Below are 20,838 nucleotides of genomic sequence, written 5' to 3'. Positions count from 1 at the left end.
GTGATAACGCTCCGATATTTGTCAGGGGAGATAATGCTTCGGAGATTTCTTATAGGGACGCAATTACACTAGAATATCTTCCTAGTTTCATTTTCAGAAAACGAACTTTAAGGACATACGTTCGCAGTAGAAAGTCAGCATAGACACATTATTGAGCAAGAAATCATTCTGTAAGAACGTGAGTAATATTTCATTTTACCTCTTATGAAATAACTAACGAATTTCTATTCTTTAAACTACTTATTCATACAAGTACGTTTTTTAGAAAATAACACTTCTTTTGTAAATTCAACTTTCGTTTTCAAGTTTCTGAAAAATATCAGGTTACGGTGTGTGCTCCGAGTGCATTTCTTCTATCAGTATTGTGCAGATAACGTTTTCAAAAAACTGAATCGATATCTGTGTTTGTGAAACGCAATAGGCAAATGATCTCTATTATGACTACGAGCAGATAAGTGATTTTAATTAGTTTAAGATAAATGAAAAGTTTAGACATAAACAGGACATTTAATTGAAATGTGCACACATTTGTTCACTGTATTTCAAGTGTAATTCATTACAGGATTTAAACAGGCATGATCTCAACATTACTGTCACTGTAAGTTACTAACATTGCCGTAGCCAGAGGCATATTTAAACCGAGGCAGTATAGGAGGGTGTGGGGGCATACTTACTCGGGACCGTTTTCTTCAATAGTGCGTACTGGACGACACTAAATAAAAACCATGTTGTACCAGCATACAATTCGTATTATTGATCCTTTCATAGATCTATATTGGTATAAGGATCCAGGGACAAGCTTGCCGGAATGAATTGTGGATAATTTAATTTTCAACAATTTCTGGTTATTGTAATGCAAATTAAGTCAGCAAACACTGATATAAGATAAGCTAGATGTAGTTTTTTTTTCTGAATCAAAAGCCAAAACAATTAGTCTATGTCCGGAAGCATTTAGAAGCTTGACTAAGTCGTCAACTGTTGACGTTTTTAACTGTCCATAAGAAGGTAATAAACAAATGCGACGTATACAACTGCGTCTTGGGCCAAACAAATGCGACGTATACAACTGCGTCTTGGGCCAAACAAATTAATTTGTCTTTTTTCTAGTTATATTTGCCGTGTGAATCATGCTTTAGATGTGTATAATGCCTACATTATAAATAATGTATGATTTATACTATACTTATCGTGATAAGGGCACCCCTGTTTTTTCGGGTGATTTCAATGCAAGATTTAATAGCCCTCAACCAAATTCACGTGCTAGAAAATTGATAAAATTCCTGTATGACTGCAATTTGTGTGCTGTGAATTGTCAAGTATCTGGTCTTGGTCCGAAAAATACGTTCATTTCAAGGATGAAAGTATTACATCGATAAATGATTTTGTTTGTCTAATGTTCTTAATTACTTTTGCATTGTGAAACTGGCAATGACTTTGCATGAACATTTCACGACATATACCTTCATGTTTTTGTATTGATGTTATTATTGAAACTGATCGGTGTATCTCTTAATGTGGAAACTATTAATTGGATGAAAGAAAACAGGTTCGATGAGAACAAAAATAGATGATCACATGATAACTATTGATTTGCTTTGGCTGAGACAAAACTAGACACGTCGGGAACATCAATCATATGAAAAGCTCAGTGAAAGATTGCTAAACAGTGCAATGATATGGTCGTTTTCCAGTAAAACATTTCAAAAGTCATCTTATTGGACAGATCACTTATCATGCGCTCACCACTTTACTTGGAAACGTCGTGAAGAATGGCGACGAGCGGGGTGGCCATGTTATATATCCTCGGATATTTAGACAGTATACGGCCAATAAGCGCGACTTCAGACGTATTCTCATACACCCATACCATAAATCGCTCGACATACCATTAGGTATATCGGCTAGGACAACACGACAAAGTTCTGGAAAACTGTAAATTCTCGAAAAAGCTGTCGTGTACTAGTATGGGAAATGTTATTATGTTCAATGAATTATGTTTTTGGCCGGGTCGATTTGACGAAGCAGTGGGATGTTACGTTGTTGGTTTAGTTATAACAACAGCATGCAGAATGGGTTCGATTAATTAGATCTCGATTAGAGTTACATGTTTATTCATTCATAAAGTACAGACATGGCTATATATGGAACATATAATTCAGTATGAATAACTACAATTTGTAACTATATTGTAGTATATCAAGATTTGTGTCCCTTAGTTACATTTGGATTAAATATACAGCAGTGGGAATATACTTCAGTATCCACCTTTTATTTCTTTGGTCTTTGATACAGATTGGGAGCAAACAGTTACGACAATTCTAATATGGAATGGATAATATGCAGCATGCTGGATATTTGCTACACTTATTCTCCCAATTCCAGATACTTTCATAATGCTAACTAACGTGCTGTAGTAATATTAATGAGCACTGTGTCCAAAGCCGGTCTGAACGTGTGTTCCCATTAGACAATGCAGTATTGGCCAAATCCGATTGCTACAATCATCTTTGAATCCACTATGATCGGAATCTGACGTCTAGGGACTCTATGAAAGCAGCTTGTTGTAAACTGAGTTGGTCGCTTTTAAAGATATGCAATAGCAGTCTTCATCCGAAGTCCTTATCCCCGCTGACTTTGATAACAATATAATGAAGCAGTTTTTATCCCTAAGACCTTATACGGATGTGAAATCTGGAAGTTATACTCAGAAGACAATATTCTTCTCCTTAAACGAACCGAGCCCATCAGTTCTGTGTGAAATATTTTCCAAACTTACCTCGAAGTAAAACACAGAATTTACTTTATGCACCTTAAATATAACATCCAATGAAGTCATCATTGATTGGAGAAATTCCAGTTTTCGTACAATTGTACTGGCTTCCGTCTCAATATTTAGCGTATCAACATCGTATTGCTAGAATGGTGCGATCTGTGAATATTGACAGTGAACATCGGGACATCATTCCCGATATATTTCGTGTATTGCAAGTTATAAGAGCACAGGACTTTTCCCATCGAGGTTTCAGTGGAAAAGAACTCGCATGTGAAATGTCCCCCAGGCTTATAAAAGTAAAACGTTTGAGACGATGAAGGATACGTTAAGTCCAGCTGTATGTACACTTTTCATTGCGAAATACAAATGTTCTAATATGTTGGCATTATCCAGAAATACACTAAGATTCTTCCCTATTTGCTTTGTATTCCTTAGATTATCAGCGATCCTACTGTATCGGCAATACACAACAAGTGACACTATTACGGTGCATGTGTTATGTTTGTCATTAGAACGATAAGTTTAGGATGCTACTGTGGGATGCATTGTTTAATGAATTCGGATGTTATATTTAAGGATCCTATCGGTCTTTCAATTATTAAACAATGCATGAAGATTTGGTGGGTGAGTGAGTGTGTGAGTGCGTGAGTGCGTGAGCGTGTGAGTGTGTGGGTGGGTGGGTGTTGAGTAAGTGAGTGAGTGAGTGAGTGAGTGAGTGAGTGAGTGAGTGAGTGAGTGAGTGAGTGAGTGAGTGAGTGAGTGAGTGAGTGATTGGGTGATTGGGTGAGTGAGTGAGTATGTGAGTGAGTTTGAGTGAGTGGGTTTGAGTGAGTGAGTGAGTGAGTGAGTGAGTGAGTGAGTGAGTGAGTGAGTGAGTGAGTGAGTGAGTGAGTGAGTTGTTTATTAAAGTGACATGTGCACAACACACATTCTATTCACAATACAAATATAAATGATGATAACACCCGGCCCATCGGGCCTATAAGTCACCTTAATGTTAACATTTCTCAAGCATTGATACATATATTAACATATAAGTATGTAAGTCGCGGTGCTGTTTCTCTTAAGCAAATAGTGTGTTCTATTAAAAAATAAAAGTAATCATAATAATTTCCAGAATACCGAACAGTTAACGTGTTTATTTAACTTCCTTCAGTTAAATGAGAATACTTGGTCGTTTATACAATGTCAAGTATGTGACTGTTATAAATTGCCACACTTACATTCAAGTTAGTCCAATTATATACCATATATTGAGTTTAGTCCAAGCTATTCTGAAACAACATATTAATTGCATGTATTTAAAATTACTATTTAGACAAATATCACTCATCGCCTGGTAAAATAATGCTTGTGATATCGATGTTGTATTTCTTACTTGAAGTTCTTAAATTGACAACCCTTTTATACGGATTTCGTATTGTTTAATGAGCAATACGAAATCAATATACGCCTTATCACTCAATACGTTTGTGCTTTAAACATATATTTTATATTTACATGTACATTTGTATATATTAAAACGCTATCCTTGTTATATCCTATGTGTATATATGTTGTACTCCCCATTAATGGAGGATACAAAAATATATTTATCTATCTGTATCAAATAGAACAAATACATTTGGCTGAGGAATGGACGCATGGGACAGTTACATTTGAGAATCACTTGACCATTGGTTGACAAGGTAACTGCTTTCTTAAGTGAGTACACCATTTCTTCTCTCCAGAAACTAAAAGTTTCTTTGCTGACAGTTCATGAGTAGCAGAAGGCTCAACATATGTACAAAAAATAACTTATTTGTAGTTTCGTATAAAATATTCGATCTCTGGGGGATAAAGTTCTGTTGGAGGCGGACTTGGACTCCTTAACGGTGGACTGTTTGATGATCGGCTGTGTTAGTTGGTTCCTACGTACGCTTGATGCACGAAAGACGTTGTGTTCGTAAATTGAACTTCTTGTTTGAAGGTGGAAGATTCGTTGGTTATTGCTTCTGGTTGATCTGGCGCTTATGAGGGGTGGATAAGGGGTTACATCATAGGTGGTGTTTTTGTGTTTATTTATACTTGCACTCGGGCGGCCCATTCGGCGAGTGCTCCGATAAGATTGCTAGTCATATTAGGTTTTTGAGCATAGTGTTCAGACAGAATGTAACTTTTGTTAGAGCTACCTTGCATTTTTAACGTGCACCAATGCATAGAACTGTCACACAGGACACCCTGTTAAGCGTCCCTCCCGGAATACGATTAGTATACTCGTTTTAGTGTTGCGAGTGGGAATCAAACCTGCGACCCCTAGATTGACAGTCAAGTTGTTGTAGCATACAAGTGACACTGCTTGTAGTGCTGGTCAGTGTGTGCATTGTCATGCGTTACGAACATGGCAGCTCTGCTTTAAACCGCAGTTTGGAGGATGTGTTAGGGGGGCAAGACTGTTGATGCATATTCTACGGTTGAACGGGCAAAGGTCTTGTATGATTCAGCTTTGGTGTCATTTGGGCTGATAGTATATTTCTTCTAATAAATGACATTGCCGAGTTTGCTTTATTTTGTAGTTGTTGACGTTTGTTTTCTAGGATCTTTGGTTACTCCAAGGTATGTGGCGTTTCCAGTTGTATTCAGACTGAATCATTGTTGCGTTTTGTTTTATATGGATCACCTCATGTTTATCTAGGGTTAATGTCACTTGTCCGTCATTCACATAGTCAAGTAGATCGCCAAGGTCACTATAAAGTTGATGTGCATCTTTTGGGCCTTTGATGGGTCTGTACAGAAAGCAACCACCAGTGAAGATTGCTCTGAACTTCACCTTCGAGGAAACATCGTTTATGAACGCCAGGGAGAAGTGGGGCCCAAGTACGCTGACAACATAATACTCGTAGGCACAATTTGCAAACTGTGAAAAGAAAGAACAACAGTCTCTTAACAACAAGCACAGGATGAACTTAAAATATTTACATCGTAAAATTGGGAATCCGGCTCAAAATCAAGGCGAGTAATCGCCTTTAATGTAAGAACTTAACAAACACGCTTTTAAAATTATAGGCAAATTAATGAATATATATAGAAAATTTAAATAATTTATTAAGGTGTTTTTATGAATGAAAGAGAAATGTTTTTGCTTTCTTATAATTTTGAAAACACATCTTTATATTATATATAAACATGGATATAAGATAACAGGTATATATTACACAGATTCACTCATTGTCTGCTATTGAAAGTCAATTGGTTATCAAATATATTTTTTTTTTAATTCATTGCCTTAGAAATAAATGTTGTACAGAACACCGGGTGCAGCCTGTTGTTATATAACTCATTTGTTGAGTTCCGCCTTTGGAGCCTATGAATGTATTACGCTGTTGTGGGGTACAGCTGTTTGGGCTATTGTTAAATGACTCTTTTGTCGAGTACAGCTGTAGATGACTTTTGTGGTGTTTCTCTGTTGTAGAGTGCAGCTGTTGAAGCCTGTTGTTGTATTTCTGTGTTGTAGAATACAGTTGTTGGAGCATAGTGTTGTTTTACTCTATTGTAGAGTACAACTGTGGGAGCCTGTGGTTATCCTTTATGGCTATTTCTATTCAAAGACTGGAGTCGTGGGCCTGGTACATAGATTTGAGACTGGAGTTGTGGGCTCTTTCTCTCTTTTGTGTGCTTTTTCTATTCAGAGACTGGAGTCGTAAGTCTGGTACATAGATAGGAGACTGGAGTTGTGGGCTCTTTCTCTCTTTTATGTGCTATCTCTTTTCAGAGGCTGGAGTTATAGGCCTGGTACGTGGATTAGAGACTGGAGTTGTGGGCTCTTTCTCTCTTTTATGTGCTATTTCTATTCAGAGACTTGAGTTGTAGGCCAGGTACATGGATTAGCGACTGGAGTTGTAGGCCTGGTACATGGTTTAGAGACTGGTGTTGTAGGCCTGGTACATGGATTAGAGACTGGAGTTGTCGGCCGGATACATTGCTTAGAGACTGGAGTTGTGGGCCAGGTACATGGATAAGAGACTGGAGTTGTAGGTCTGGTCCATGGATTAGAAACCGGAGTTGTGTGCCTGGTACATGGATTAGAAACCGGAGTTGTGGGCCTGTTACATGGATAAGAGACTGGAGTTGTAAGCCTGATACATGGATTAGAGACTGGAGTTGTGGGCCTGGTACATGGATTAGAGACTGGAGTTGTGGGCTCTTTCTCTCTTTCATATGCTATTGCTATTCAGAGACTGGATTTGTAGGCCTGGTACATGGATTAGAGACTGGAGTTGTGGGCCTGGTACATGGATTAGAGACTGGAGTTGTGGGCCTGGTACATGGATTAGAGACTGGAGTTGTGGGCTCTTTCTCTCTTTCATATGCTATTGCTATTCAGAGACTGGATTTGTAGGCCTGGTACATGGATTAGAGACTGGAGTTATGGGCTTCTTCTCTGTCGTCCATGATTGACTACACTGTCACTCTCTTATAGCGATTGAGTTGAGGTTGGGGTTTCTAATGGCGTTTTATTTACCTCCAACTTTGTTTCGGCCATGTATATTGTTCGTTTGTAACGATATACGTCATTTAATGTGAATAAATGACATTTTTCAATTTCCATCCTGGTTTGTCAATTACTCGAAACAAATGAACTCAACTCATATTTTTAAGAGAGTACTCATAAAATTTAATTTATTGCCTTAGAAATAAATTTATTTATGATACTTTCATGGGACATAACGCATTGCGTAGTAAATTACTAGTACCGAGTTTACAATTTTGATAGTATTATTTAACCATCTCATCTTGCGGATAACACAATGCAATAATTTCACAGATAACTTATGCCAACCTGAATTACGCAGTATTTTCATAAGCTTTTTTATCCCACCCTACCTCACCCAATCTATAGGCCAGTGCGTTTTACATTATATACCTAATAAGGTCCTTTCCATTTTCACTTAAACACCATGCCTGTGTGTGTTGATATTCTTTTTCTATTATCTTTTTACTTTTTGCTATAATGTTATCTTACATTTGCTTTACTGTTATCTAACCATTTGTCTTACATAATGCATTCTGTATTATTTGATATGTTTTATTGGATGGCGTTTTATTTACCTCCAACTTTGTTTCGGCCATGTATATTGTTCGTTTGTAACGATATACGTCATTTAATGTGAATAAATGACATTTTTCAATTTCCATCCTGGTTTGTCAATTACTCGAAACAAATGAACTCAACTCATATTTTTAAGAGAGTACTCATAAAAATATATGACAAAAAATATTGTCAATGATAGCCATTATTAGAACATGCCTTTTCCGTGCACATGCAATGATGAGTTTATCTATATCAGTGATCTTATTTAATATATGTTATCCGGTTAGCAGTGGTTAGCGCACTCGCTTCTCACCTAAGCGACCTGGGTTCGGTTCGTGGTCACCAAGCCGGACAAACGGGTTTCCTCCGGGTTCTCCGGTTTCCTCCCTTCCACTCTCGCGTAAAATCGGGCAAACGAGAGTGATTAATATATATAATTTTGTTAAAACTTGTTTCAGCATTCGTTGTAAAATAAATATGTTTAAACTAAACTAAGCACTTCAGACCATACAATGAGTGCATCCGTGTGATAACGCTCCGATATTTGTCAGGGGAGATAATGCTTCGGAGATTTCTTATAGGGACGCAATTACACTAGAATATCTTCCTAGTTTCATTTTCAGAAAACGAACTTCAAGGACATACGTTCGCAGTAGAAAGTCAGCATAGACACATTATTGAGCAAGAAATCATTCTGTAAGAACGTGAGTAATATTTCATTTTACCTCTTATGAAATAACTAACGAATTTCTATTCTTTAAACTAATTATTCATACAAGTACGTTTTTTAGAAAATAACACTTCTTTTGTAAATTCAACTTTCGTTTTCAAGTTTCTGAAAAATATCAAATTGCGGTGTGTGCACAGAGTGCATTTCTTCTATCAGTATTGTGCAGATAACGTTTTAAAAAAACTGAATCGATATCTGTGTTTGTGAAACGCAATAGGCAAATGATCTCTATTATGACTACGAGCAGATAAGTGATTTTAATTAGTTTAAGATAAATGAATAGTTTAGACATAAAAAGGACATTTAATTGTAATGTGCACACATTTGTTCACTGTATTTCAAGTGTAATTCATTACAGGATTTAAACAGGTATGATCTCAACATTACTGTCAATGTAACAGTGCCGTAGCCAGAGGCATATTTAAACCGAGGCAGTATAGGAGGGTGTTGGGGCACTATTTCTGGTTATTGTAATGCAAATTAAGTCAGCAAACACTGATATAAGATAAACTAGATGTGGGTTTTTTTTCTGAATCAAAAGCCAAAACAATTAGTCTTTGTCCGGAGGAATCCCACACTAGCAGAATATATATATACTATCTAATCTTTTTATACCATCCGGATTTTTTATGAACAGACATGAAAGCCAAACCATTTAGATGAGAGTATATCATAGTTAATCTTGTCCATGTTTTTAGTACTCTTTAACTGTGTTTGCACAAACAGGAACTTAAAATTACCTGAATATTTGCATTATTGTTTTGGAAGACGTTTTCGTTATAAATTTCAAATGTTTGAAGGACACATTTTAAAAAAACCCATTAGAGTGTTTCCATATTATAACTTCGATTTCAAATTGGCTTTTATCATAGAAAGATCGTTTGGAATTGTTTGTTTGATTTTGCCTTCAGTGATACACGTAAGGTGGTCATGATTTCCAGGTAACAAATATGTTCTGTCTAAAATGTCTTCAAGTCGTTAAGGAAAACGAGAAGCAAGGTGCTGTTAACGGACCATTAATTGATGTATTTTCACCAGCACTTGCACCTTGATGTTTCAACAAACCATCCGTGAATTCATTGGCACTATATTTAGTTGTATAGCTATTCTTACTGACCTGTCATAAATATTTTCAAGAGTCGGATTTGGCTCGTAAAGTTCTGATGATATTAGCAAGTTTGTTAGCTTTAATGTGAGCCCGCAACAAGCCACACTCGTTAGGTTGCAAGTTCACAGACAGCGGTCTTATGAATGCCAATACATTGTATATATTGAGAGCAACAATGAAACTGACGGCGAGGATGGTGACTCTACTTGCCTCAGTGTCTGTTGATACCTCATTTTACATACTTAAATGTAACACTATAGTCGTTTCTCGAATTCAGAAGTAGATTTCATTATTTTTCATTGTATTTTATTCATCTTATTTTATTCATCTTTTATTTTTGCTCCCCAAATTTTAACCGAACCAGCTGCCTCGGTGTGCCTCAGTGTAGCTACGGCGCTATGTACATATTGATGAACATGCACAATCGTCATTTATGTAATTAAGGTTACATACCACCTGTAGTTTAAACCATTGATATTAATTAATAATGGGGTCACAATAATTGATTGTTTTGGGAAAAGTAGAAAAAGCAATGTTAAATACCAAATTGTTCGGAAAAGTCTGTAGTATATGAAACTGGTGGAATAAATTGCCAACACATGCAGCGGACCAAATGTCACCCAAGATTGCCGACATAGCAAAATAAGTTATGTTTTATTTGAATATAGCAATTTTCAGTAAAAAGATGCTAGTGAATAATAACGTTCATATAACTTCTCAAATAATGCACTTCAAATTGACTTCTAACATTGACCACGTCATGGATAAAGTCAAGGTCGTTTCAAGGCTAAAACACGAAAGTACCGTAAAAATTGATTTTCTGTTTTATTTTCTTCTTTTCAAGATAATTTTGTTTAATTAATTTTCGAGATTGCTGGTCTAAATCTCCTTAGCAATACTCATGTCGAGTTTGGTTAAAAGGTTGTTGCAAAATAATTCTGTAGATAATCTCTATTAGATTTAATGTGTTCTCATTTTTTAAAGAGGCAACATTGGCAATACAGTCTACAGTCATGAAATATTGTTCTAGGCAAAGTTCATTGTATAAAACAGTATCACTGGGACCACCACCCGACTTATTGGGCAAAGTATTAGATATAGCATTACCTGTATTCCAAAATGTGTTTTATATGGCACTGAGGAGGCTTAGTTAGAGCTGAACACGTGTTTGTCTGGTTCTTGTGGGCTTTATGTTTGCCGACGACATGTGGTCTGCTCGGAAATGAGAAGTCTAAATTAGAGCTGCACATGTGTTTGTTTGGCTCTTCAAGGATTTATAGTTGCCAACATGTGGTGTGTATGGCACTCAGTAGTAAAAGATAGATTTGCACATATATACTCTAAATGATCTTTATGGTTGCAGACATGTGGTATATTTGGCAATGAGTATGCTTTGTTAGAGCTGACCATGAATTTCCCTGGCTTTGAATGGTTTCCAAACAGTCTGTATGGCAATGAGTAGGCCAATTTAGAGGTGACATATGTTTGTTTGGTTCTGAAATATTTGGTTGTTAAAATGTGGTCTATTTGTGTCTGAGTAGGTTAAATTGGTGCTGTACATGAGCTTTATTATACCCGACATGTGTCTATTCAGCACTACGTGCGCTTTATTAGAGCTGCTCATGGATTTGCTTGGCTCTAAATGGACATGTTGAACATTTTATGTTTTTAAAAAAATGCTCAGAATGCATAAAATATTGTTTGTTATAGCGAAAAGCAAATTACGTTTTTTGTCCAAAAATATGTTTATATACATATTTTCCATGTTTGCCTTTAAAACGGAAGTCTCGGAATGCATATTTTACCCACAGGGTATATTCATACCAACAAGGCTCATATAATATAGAAATATGTAATGTTTGTGGTTTGTTATTACAAAAAGCAACAACTATTTGGTTATAGAGAAAAGCAGTTTTTAGGGGTACAATGACCAACCTCTCTCCTTCTTGCCATGAGCCCGATTAAAACATGTTTTCAATAAATGTTTGCAACGACAGTAGGTATGAGCATCGGTTATGTTTTACAGCAATGAAAATACATATATATGACAAATAAATATTACAATCATACTGACTAGCATGTCACTTAATGTATTTATCAGGAAACCTTTCCCAACAACACGTTGCATGTTCTCCATTAGCTCGTCTGTTGTTCAATTTTAATTGAATATTACATAAGTTTGTAAATTCATTACAAACAATAAGAGATAAATAACTGATTTCTTTAGGGCTTTTTTACATTTCGACCTTGAAATGACCTTGACCTTTGGTGACCTTAATGGGCATTATGTTAGAAAGCCTGACATCTGTATAAATCTTAGTACCAACATTAAAGTCAATACATGTGTGCGTTAAATAGTAATAATACATATAGTAAGACTAGTAATATGCTCAGAAAACGGAGGCCATATTGACTGTTGTCTTGTTTACCATTGATACCTGCATGATTCCAGATGTCCGCCATGGCTAATAATACACTTCAGACATCTCCAACACATGTAAACCAAGAAACTCCATGGACAAAAAATGCACAAAAATACCTCTAGGGACTTGAGTGAACATTTTCGAATGATCTACGTTTTCATGTTCACACCTGTATCAATCACACCTGTATCAAGAGCGTCCGTTTAAGCGGAATTAAACGAATGCTTACGAAAGGCATTGGTCGGTTCAGTACTGTAACCGTGTCCTGTTACGCAATTTTATTAGGTTGCCGAACCTTTAGGAACTGTCCAGAAATAGGCAATTTTGTGATACTACAAGTATGCTGAACTACCAAGTATAATTTATGAATGGCGTATGCTCAGTCAAATTGTAAATAACATTGTAATAGTTAAATCATTTTTGGTTGAGAAGGACGGAGCAAGCGAACAGAGCGAGTATTTCTTGGAAGCGTTGTGGTGTAGGCTTTAAAGGAATCACCTTGTCCCATCCGTTCATCCGTATGTCCGTCCGTCCGTCCTGGGACATCGGGACAAGTCTACTTTTCTCCATTTCTCCATATGTTTTTGAGGTTTTGGCTTCAAACTTTATACACATGTTGACTGTGTAGTGCAAAATTAACATAACCTTATTTCTTGAATTTATGTATGGAGTTATTGACCTTTGATTATAATTTGTACTTTTTGCTACACTCCATCGGGCAGTCTTGTCCGGAGTATATCTTGAAAAGTCTGTGAGGTATCGGCTTCAAACGTCATATATAGATTCAATAGAAGTTTAATGCATGAGAACATAAACTCTGGCTGCAGTATATGTTTTAGTTATTGCCCTTTGTAAATTTTCTTACTTATTTTTTATCCGGTGCACAGCTTGAAAAGTCTTTGACGTATTGAGTTCAAAATTCAATTACATTATATTTCATTGAAGAGAAGTGCAGTGCACAGGAACCATAGCTCCGACTTGAGTATCATTTTTGAGTTATTGCCCTTTATTAAATTTACCTTTTTTATTGACGAGAGCATATATCTTAAACGTCTGAGGTATTGACTTCAAACTTCATATACATGTACATAAGAAATTTCATTAAGGAGAAGTGTAGTGCACAAGAACCATAGCTCTGGGTGCAGTACTTTTGTTAGTTATTCCCCTTTGTTCATGTGCATACTTGTTTTTTTTTTTGTCCGGAGCATAACTTGAAAAGCCTTTGAGGTACTTACTTCAAACTTTATATACAGATATATCTCACGAAGGAGAAGTGCAGTGCACAGGAACCATGATTTTAGGTACAATTTTTTTTTAGGTATTGTTGATAGTTTTATAGTTATCCTTTGTCGTAAGGCGAAGTTAACGCTCATATCGACTAGACGGGGATATGGCTTTGTTATTCCTTTTTTCTACCCTCTATAATTTTATATAGTTTTTAGGTATTGACTTAAATTGTACAAATATACACAATATTTTGTGTTTGCTCAACTCAATTCAGAACTGCGCTATTCTTTTAAAAACTAAAAAGAAAATGCATGCCTTATTTCCCCGATGTTATAGTCCTTATTTCTAAACACATCCAAAGATAGCTCTGGTTAAGATTTTATATAATATGCTCTTACTGACTTAAATTATAATGTGGTTTCAGCAGGCGGGGAACCAGATGGTGACGTCATGGCTGTTAAATTGTAAATCTGCAATTCTTAATGATTAAGCAGTAAATTTAATCAAGAACGATAGGCTATCATATCAATAACTGAAGAAAGCTCGGTCCCAATGACCTTAAACTTGTGCCATTGTACGTGATTAACCTTTAAACTTTCGACCACTAGACTTGTTTATGTAGCTTTTCTTATAAATATTAGTACGCAGGTTTGTCATGAGCAGCAGAAGAACCATAACGATTCTGAGGTTAGTGGGTCAAAGGTCTAGGTAGCTAAAGAACTTCAGCGAACACGTTATATATTACCTTTTTGGATGTGTTCGCTGAAGAGAACGCCGTATCCAAACCCTACCAGAATTCGTGACATTTTTATGTCACGCTGTTATTTCACTTGTATGCATTGTACAGACAAAATAGCTGTATCCATAGGTTAATGAAGTAAAATGTAGTTCACAAACTCATTTTCAAAACCAAAAAACGCTTTAAAGATAGTTGATTTAGCATTTTAATAAATCCTATTACAAGCATTCCTTATCTAGGTCATAGTTGTGTTCAAATTTAATCACGTGACACCAAGATTTTCAGAAAATACCCATGTGACCTAGTGTTTATTTTGCTGTTATTTTTTCTATTTCGAATAATTAATAAATAACTAATAACAAATTTGGAATAAATAAATTGTTTTTACTTATCAAAAGGTATTTACAGCCTTACTGCAATTGGATTCAACTAAATGAACAATGTGAATCCGATGCTATAAATAGAATCCATCGACGTCATCATGGTCATGTGATTGCATTGCATCATCACACTCAATTGATTCTGGTTGACTTTACTATGGGGGTTACGCCATAACTTTAATGCGTTGTAAACATCAAAAAAATAAATATCAACATTAAAGTTATGGAAGCCAGAACTAAGGTCTAGGGCAACAACTGATGAACACTTGGGCAAAGGAAACCCATTTATATTAAGCAGTACCAGCGGATGACCCTTATTGATAATGAATACCAGGATTTCAATACGTTTAAACATGATCAAGTCATTTACATTCATCGTTCAGTTATTGAGTTCTAGTTGTTTTTTATCTTCGATATTGTTAACATAAAAGGTTATTGTGTTTTATACCAATTTTGTTGTTCTAAGTATACAGTGAAAATTTGACTCCTGGAAAAATACCTCCAAAAGTATGTAATTTGTATAAATACTTACATGTTAATTAAATGCCGAACAATCAACATGCACGAATTTATATCCTCTCCATCTGTTTCAAAATGTTAGCGATCAATATTTCAAAAATTGCATGTGTATGTTTACATGAACATATTTTAGATACTAATGCTAACTGTCCATTTAGGCCCAAATACTAATTATGCCCCCCTTCGAAGAAGAGGGGTATATTGCTTTGCACAGGCATGTCGGTATGTCGGTCGGTCGGTCGGTCGGTCCGTCGGTAGACCAAAGCTTGTCCGAGTGATAACTCAACAACTCTTAGACGTATGGTCATCAAACTTGACATGAAGGTTGGGCCTGACCAGTAGATGACCCCTATTGTTTTTGGGGGTCATCGGGCCAAAGGTCAAGGTCACAGTGACCTTGAATGGTAAAAGGTTGTCCAAGTGATAACTCAACAATGCCTGCACCCACGGCCCTCAAACTTGACTTGGAGGTTGGGCCTGACCAGTAGCTGACGCCTATTGTTTTTGGGGCTCATCGGGTCGAAGGTCAAGGTCACAGTGACCTTGAATGGTAAAAAGTTGTCCAAGTGATAACTCGACAATGCTTGCACCCATGGCCCTCATAATTGAATTGGAGGTTGGGCCTGACCAGTAGCTGATGCCTATTGTTTTTGGGGCTCATCGGGTCGAAGGTCAAGGTCACAGTGACCTTGAATAGTAAAAAGTTGTCCGAGTGATAACTCAACAATGCCTGCACCCATGGCCCTCATAATTGAATTGGAGGTTGGGCCTGACCAGTAGAAGACCCGTATTGTAATGGGGGTCATCGGCCCAATGGTCAAGGTCACAGTGACCTTAAATGGTAAAAAGTTGTCCATGTGATAACTCGACAATGCCTGCACCCATGGCCCTCAAACTAGACTTGGAGGTTGGGCGTGACCAGTAGCTGACCACTTTTGTTTTTTGGACTCATCGGGTCAATGGTCAAGGTCACAGTGACCTTGAATGGTTAAAGGTTGTTCAAGTGATAGCTCAACAATGCCTGCACCCATGGCCCTCAAACTTGACTTGGAGGTTGGGCCTGACCAGTAGATGACCCCTATTGATTTTGCGGGTTATTGGGCCAAAGGTCAAGGTCACAGTGACCTTGAATGGTAAAAGGTTGTTCGAGTGATAACTCAACAATGCCTGCACCCATGGCCCTCAATCTTGACTTGGAGGTTGGGCCTGACCAGTAGATGACCCCTATTGAGTTTGGGGGTCATTGGGCCAAAGGTCAAGGTCACATCTACCTTGAATGGTAAAAGGTTGTTCGAGTGATAACGCGACAATGCCTGCACACATGGCCCTCAAACTTGACTTGGAGGTTGGGCCTGACCAGTAGATGGTCCCTATTAATTTTAGGGCTCATCGGGCCAAAAGTCAAGGTCACAGTGACCTTGAATGGTAAAAAGTTGTCCAAGTGATAACTCGACAATGCCTGCACCCATGGCCCATATAATCCTGACAACATGGCGCTCAGGGGGGGGGGCATAATGTTTGACAAACATCTCTTGTTAATGTATATCCGTCTAACGAGGCCTTTCGGTTGTATTTATACGCTGCTGTGTCAGCGCTTGTTTTTGTCTAGAGTAACAAATTGAAAATGATTGCGTTAGAATCTTAGATGTAGATGTATAAGCTTTATTATCAACAAAACATAACAAGGTTTTGCTTGATTGTTTTTATAAACTCTTGTCTACTTTAGGATGTAACGAAATGAAGAAGTGTTCCAACCCGGAATGTGGGTTGGAGGTGGAGACGAAGTTTTGTCCAGAGTGTGGGTGTGAAACGATTGACACTCCAATCAACCATCTCTCGTCCTCTATTATCATCATCTGTGATGGTAAAAATAAAAGCGGTTCTCCTTGTAGAGCCGAACTTAGGACAACACAGAAGTTCTGCACCAGTTGTGGAAAACAAGTTGATGTTAAGTTGTTTGAAGTCCAATCGCCTGATATAGAAAAGTGTGGGAGATGTGGAACTGCACTTTCACCAGGAGAACAATTCTGTCCTGAGTGTGGATTGGACGTCGAACCAATCACAAAGCAAGGTATGACAACATATTTTCGAATATATTTATGCAACATTGTGAGCGAGTTTCAGAGGATATCCTTAAGACATAAGTATGAAAATTAGATGGGGTCTGTTTAATGTAATTATGAATTTATCTGTCAAAACAAATCTCAATAACATTTATCCAATATGTGTTGTTTGTTGCGATAGCAAAAACCACTGCAAAGAATTTCCCTTTAAAAAAAGTCATGGTTATTTTCATTCAAACCCCATTTAGCAGCTGTTTATTTTTTTTATAACATCTGGTATATCATGTATGCGTATTTTGACCACATATGTTTTGAAGTATAATGATGTCAATTGTTTTTAAAACAATGTTCTTGACGACAATATTTAGACTGGGGGAAACCCTAGTCTTGATGTATGACCACAACTGTCCGGAATAACTGTGTGGAGTTCGAAGTCGAATGATGGCTATTCAGTAAAATCAGTGGTTTAAGTATATGAATTGCATGTATTTTCAGGGAATGTTCATTGAGTGAACATATGGATTCCATATAATTTCATTTGATATGGTTAACATTCGCACCTGTCAAGAATAGAATTCTGTAAAGAAATCTCCGTTACAAATACTGAATTTTGATATAAACATTATATATTTTAGAATTAATTCATCTGTGTATGAAAACAATTGATAATTTCACGAATAATTGTGTAGATATTCTTGGCTTCACTAACCGTGTACTGACCAAACGTTTTCATACACCGATGAACGACAATACTATAACATTAAATCCTTAAATATCCCAAAAAGATTTTCGACATTTTTCTTTCAATTAATCGTTATATCTTTATATCACTTTTTTTGCAATTTGACCGAGCCTGCATGACTGGCTTGCCAAAATGGAGGTCAATCAGATGTTTTAGAACGTCTGTCCGTCCATTCATTTATCTATCTTTATAGTTTCGAAAACAAAGATCAATGTTGTGCTCGGATGATATTCACTGTAACCTTTTGACCTTCTTATTTTTGAAATATCATAAATGTAATTAAGGTGATGTGTGCTGTTTTACAAAACATATCTATGTTGCCCTCAGATGAGCTATACTGTGACTGTGTCATATTTTCTTATTTTAGAAGCTACAGCAATGCAATTTGGATCATGTTAACAGTTTTGAAAGCTAATATCAATGTTGTGCTTGGATGACCTTAACCACTACACCATTTCACAATTCTCGTTCATAGTTTAAACCCTCCAAGTTTCATTTCCTTAATCCAATACTGTCATTCATTCTTATAAAAAACACAAAGGTTTAAAACTTCCACTCAGGTGAAAGATTTAGGGCCATCATGACACTCTTGTTACAATTAAGAAAGGAATAGAATAAAGCTTTTTTTCTTCTAGCAGTTGATGCTCAAGAACTACAGGCAAGTGTTGTGGACAAGTCTAACGGTATCTTTGTGACAACACACAGTGTTGGTGAAAGTCAGAATGATGTCCAGCAGCTACAATCTGCCCCTAATCATTCCCAACCTCCCACATCAGAGCAGACTGAAGGACACGATTTAAGCACTGAAATTAAGTGGACACCGTCAGAAATCCTAGATTCAGCCACGGACATTGAACATTTATGTGTTGAAGATCCAGGACAAAGGTTACAAAATCAGCATGGGCCAGAGGCAGATAGACCAAGTGAAGAGAGAATTCTGCAAGGGGAGACGTCGATTCCTGAACTGAAGGAAGAACACCCCCAACCCAATGAAAAGGTCGATTCGGCCGGCCGAAAAGCAACAAACAACACTGCAAACGATGCAATAAATATATCTAATCTTCCAAGGGGCAATCAAGTATGTATTGTCAACCTAGATGATGGAATCGATGAAAGTAAACAGGAAACGTTAATGCAAGATGGTCCTGGTTGTAAGATAGATGAAGCAAATACAATAGCAAACATAAATGATAGTAACTGTTTGCCACCAAATGAAATTAAAGGAGGAGATTTATTAAAACAGTCAGATATTCACAAAGATAGTGCTTCAGCTGAAGTTGGCCATACAAAAGCTGGAAATGATACATCTGAAAGTCAGCTCGATGAGCTTTTAAAGGATACACACTTAACTCATGATGAAACAAAAAATGAAGCCTCATGTAGTGAAGAAATACCAAACGATGAATCAGATAAGGATGGTGAAGGCTCCGATGATGACTCCACTTATTCGGACAGTAGTAAATCAGTTGTTAAAGATGATGACACAGAAGAGACACAACAGATGGCACATGGCAAAAAGAGAACTAAAGGAAATCTTAACAGAGGGACAAAAGCCAAAAGGATGAAAAAGAGGGAAAAAAAGAAAGAAAAACATTTAAAGAAACACAGTTTGTCTTCTGATAAAAAGGACGAAGAAAATACAGACAGAACAACAAGGAACAAGACAATGGCAGAAAGGAAGATGTTGGAACAAGCTATTTTCAATGCTATAGACAATGAAAGTACAGATTCAAATGCAGAAAATCAGGGTATTGCAAATCTACAACAACAGGAGATGGTTTTTGGGAAAAGAAACACACAGTCTAGCTCATTTAACACAAATATTGATACCAGTGATAAAGAAATTGAAGGACGGAACATGGCTAGTTTCTTTAAGGACATTACAAAAAGCAATGTTTCAGCAGAGCACAATACACACAGCAGTCCAGACACGCAGAAGGATGAACAGCTGGACAGCTCGAAACAAATTAATGCTTCTCCAAAATCACATTCCTCATCTTCACAAACAGGAACACAAACAAATGGAGACTCCAGCAATACAAAAAAGAAAAAGGAGCAGGTAGATATACTTGTATGTGTAACTAGTAAGCTTTAACTATTAAATGTATAATGATCTTCTTGCTTCAGGAATGTAAATCAATAATCAATCTAACAATTGGGTCATCCTTCAATTCTTAATGGTGTATGTTATTGTATGAATCTCCATCAGAATTGTTTAATGAAATGTTTTATTTCCGCAACTGATACAATATGCACTTTTAAACAAGCATATGAATAGTAGCTAAATTTACTGACAAGTCTGTTTTTTGAAATGATTGGAAGCAAATTGCACAGTGTAACCTTGTTACGTGTTTACATTTTGTAAAGTTAAATATGCGAATCCTTTATCTACCCTGAACCTCTAGTTGCATAACGCAGTCAATGTCTTTGTCAAAGTTGCCTAACTATTCAACCGAGAGCTGCTGGTGTAACTTTTCAACATTTAACCTTGATCAAAACAGTCGTTATAAACTGTTCTGTGTTAAATTTTAATCCGTAATAAGGTAATTTTAACGGTTACTTTATTTGTTTATAAACTGGTGTCACTGGAAAAAACAAGCAACATCCCCTTACCTTACTTACTAGCTTCCTTATACACAATGCCTAGCCAAATCGCGAACCTGCATTTTCATAGACCGGTTTTCAATCATGCATTTTATGTTTTAAGAAATCCACAAACCTTGGATTTACAAAACGCACCACTGGTTCTTTTGTGCATGTTATACAAATGTGCCTTCGGTTCGAGACCATTGCTTTATGGGGATGAAACCAGCGAGGTCGGAATTACAGTTTGTAGCGCGTTACCTATCGAAAACAGATGTGGTCTAAATACGAATGATTCGATACTCTGTGCAGTGCAAACTAAGAAATACTAGTTATTCACGGCATGTTCTACTTTAACAAACAAATATTTCAAAATATATACAAAACTATTCAGTTCATTCGCACAGCATGTCTTTGTGAGGCGAGAGAAGTGCGTGCGCGTTCCGAAAATATCCTCCGGAAAATCATAATAAAAGGGGA

General features: G+C 36.8%; 1 protein-coding gene across 6 annotated transcripts in view; it reads left to right on the top strand.

The window, feature by feature from the left end:
* Nucleotides 1-20,838, top strand: part of LOC128237325 (E3 ubiquitin-protein ligase rnf213-alpha-like) — a 106,828-nt gene continuing 85,990 nt past the window's right edge. For 3 of the 6 annotated variants that reach the window (XM_052952734.1, XM_052952740.1, XM_052952739.1), the window contains exons 1-4: nt 355-598; nt 8,468-8,548; nt 16,697-17,041; nt 18,411-19,834. In XM_052952734.1, coding sequence (XP_052808694.1) covers nt 16,708-17,041; nt 18,411-19,834 — 1,758 coding nt within the window. In that variant the 5' untranslated portion in view covers nt 355-598; nt 8,468-8,548; nt 16,697-16,707. Of the gene's footprint in view, nt 179-354; nt 599-8,467; nt 8,549-16,696; nt 17,042-18,410; nt 19,835-20,838 lie in introns of those variants that run through there. The other 3 variants (XM_052952735.1, XM_052952736.1, XM_052952737.1) reach the window with 3 other exon arrangements.

The sequence above is a fragment of the Mya arenaria genome, chromosome 6 (assembly GCF_026914265.1).
Source record: "Mya arenaria isolate MELC-2E11 chromosome 6, ASM2691426v1".
Classification (NCBI taxonomy): Eukaryota; Metazoa; Mollusca; class Bivalvia; order Myida; family Myidae; genus Mya; species Mya arenaria.
Note: the sequence above shows the minus strand (reverse complement) of the source record. Positions and strands in the feature narration are given on the sequence as shown.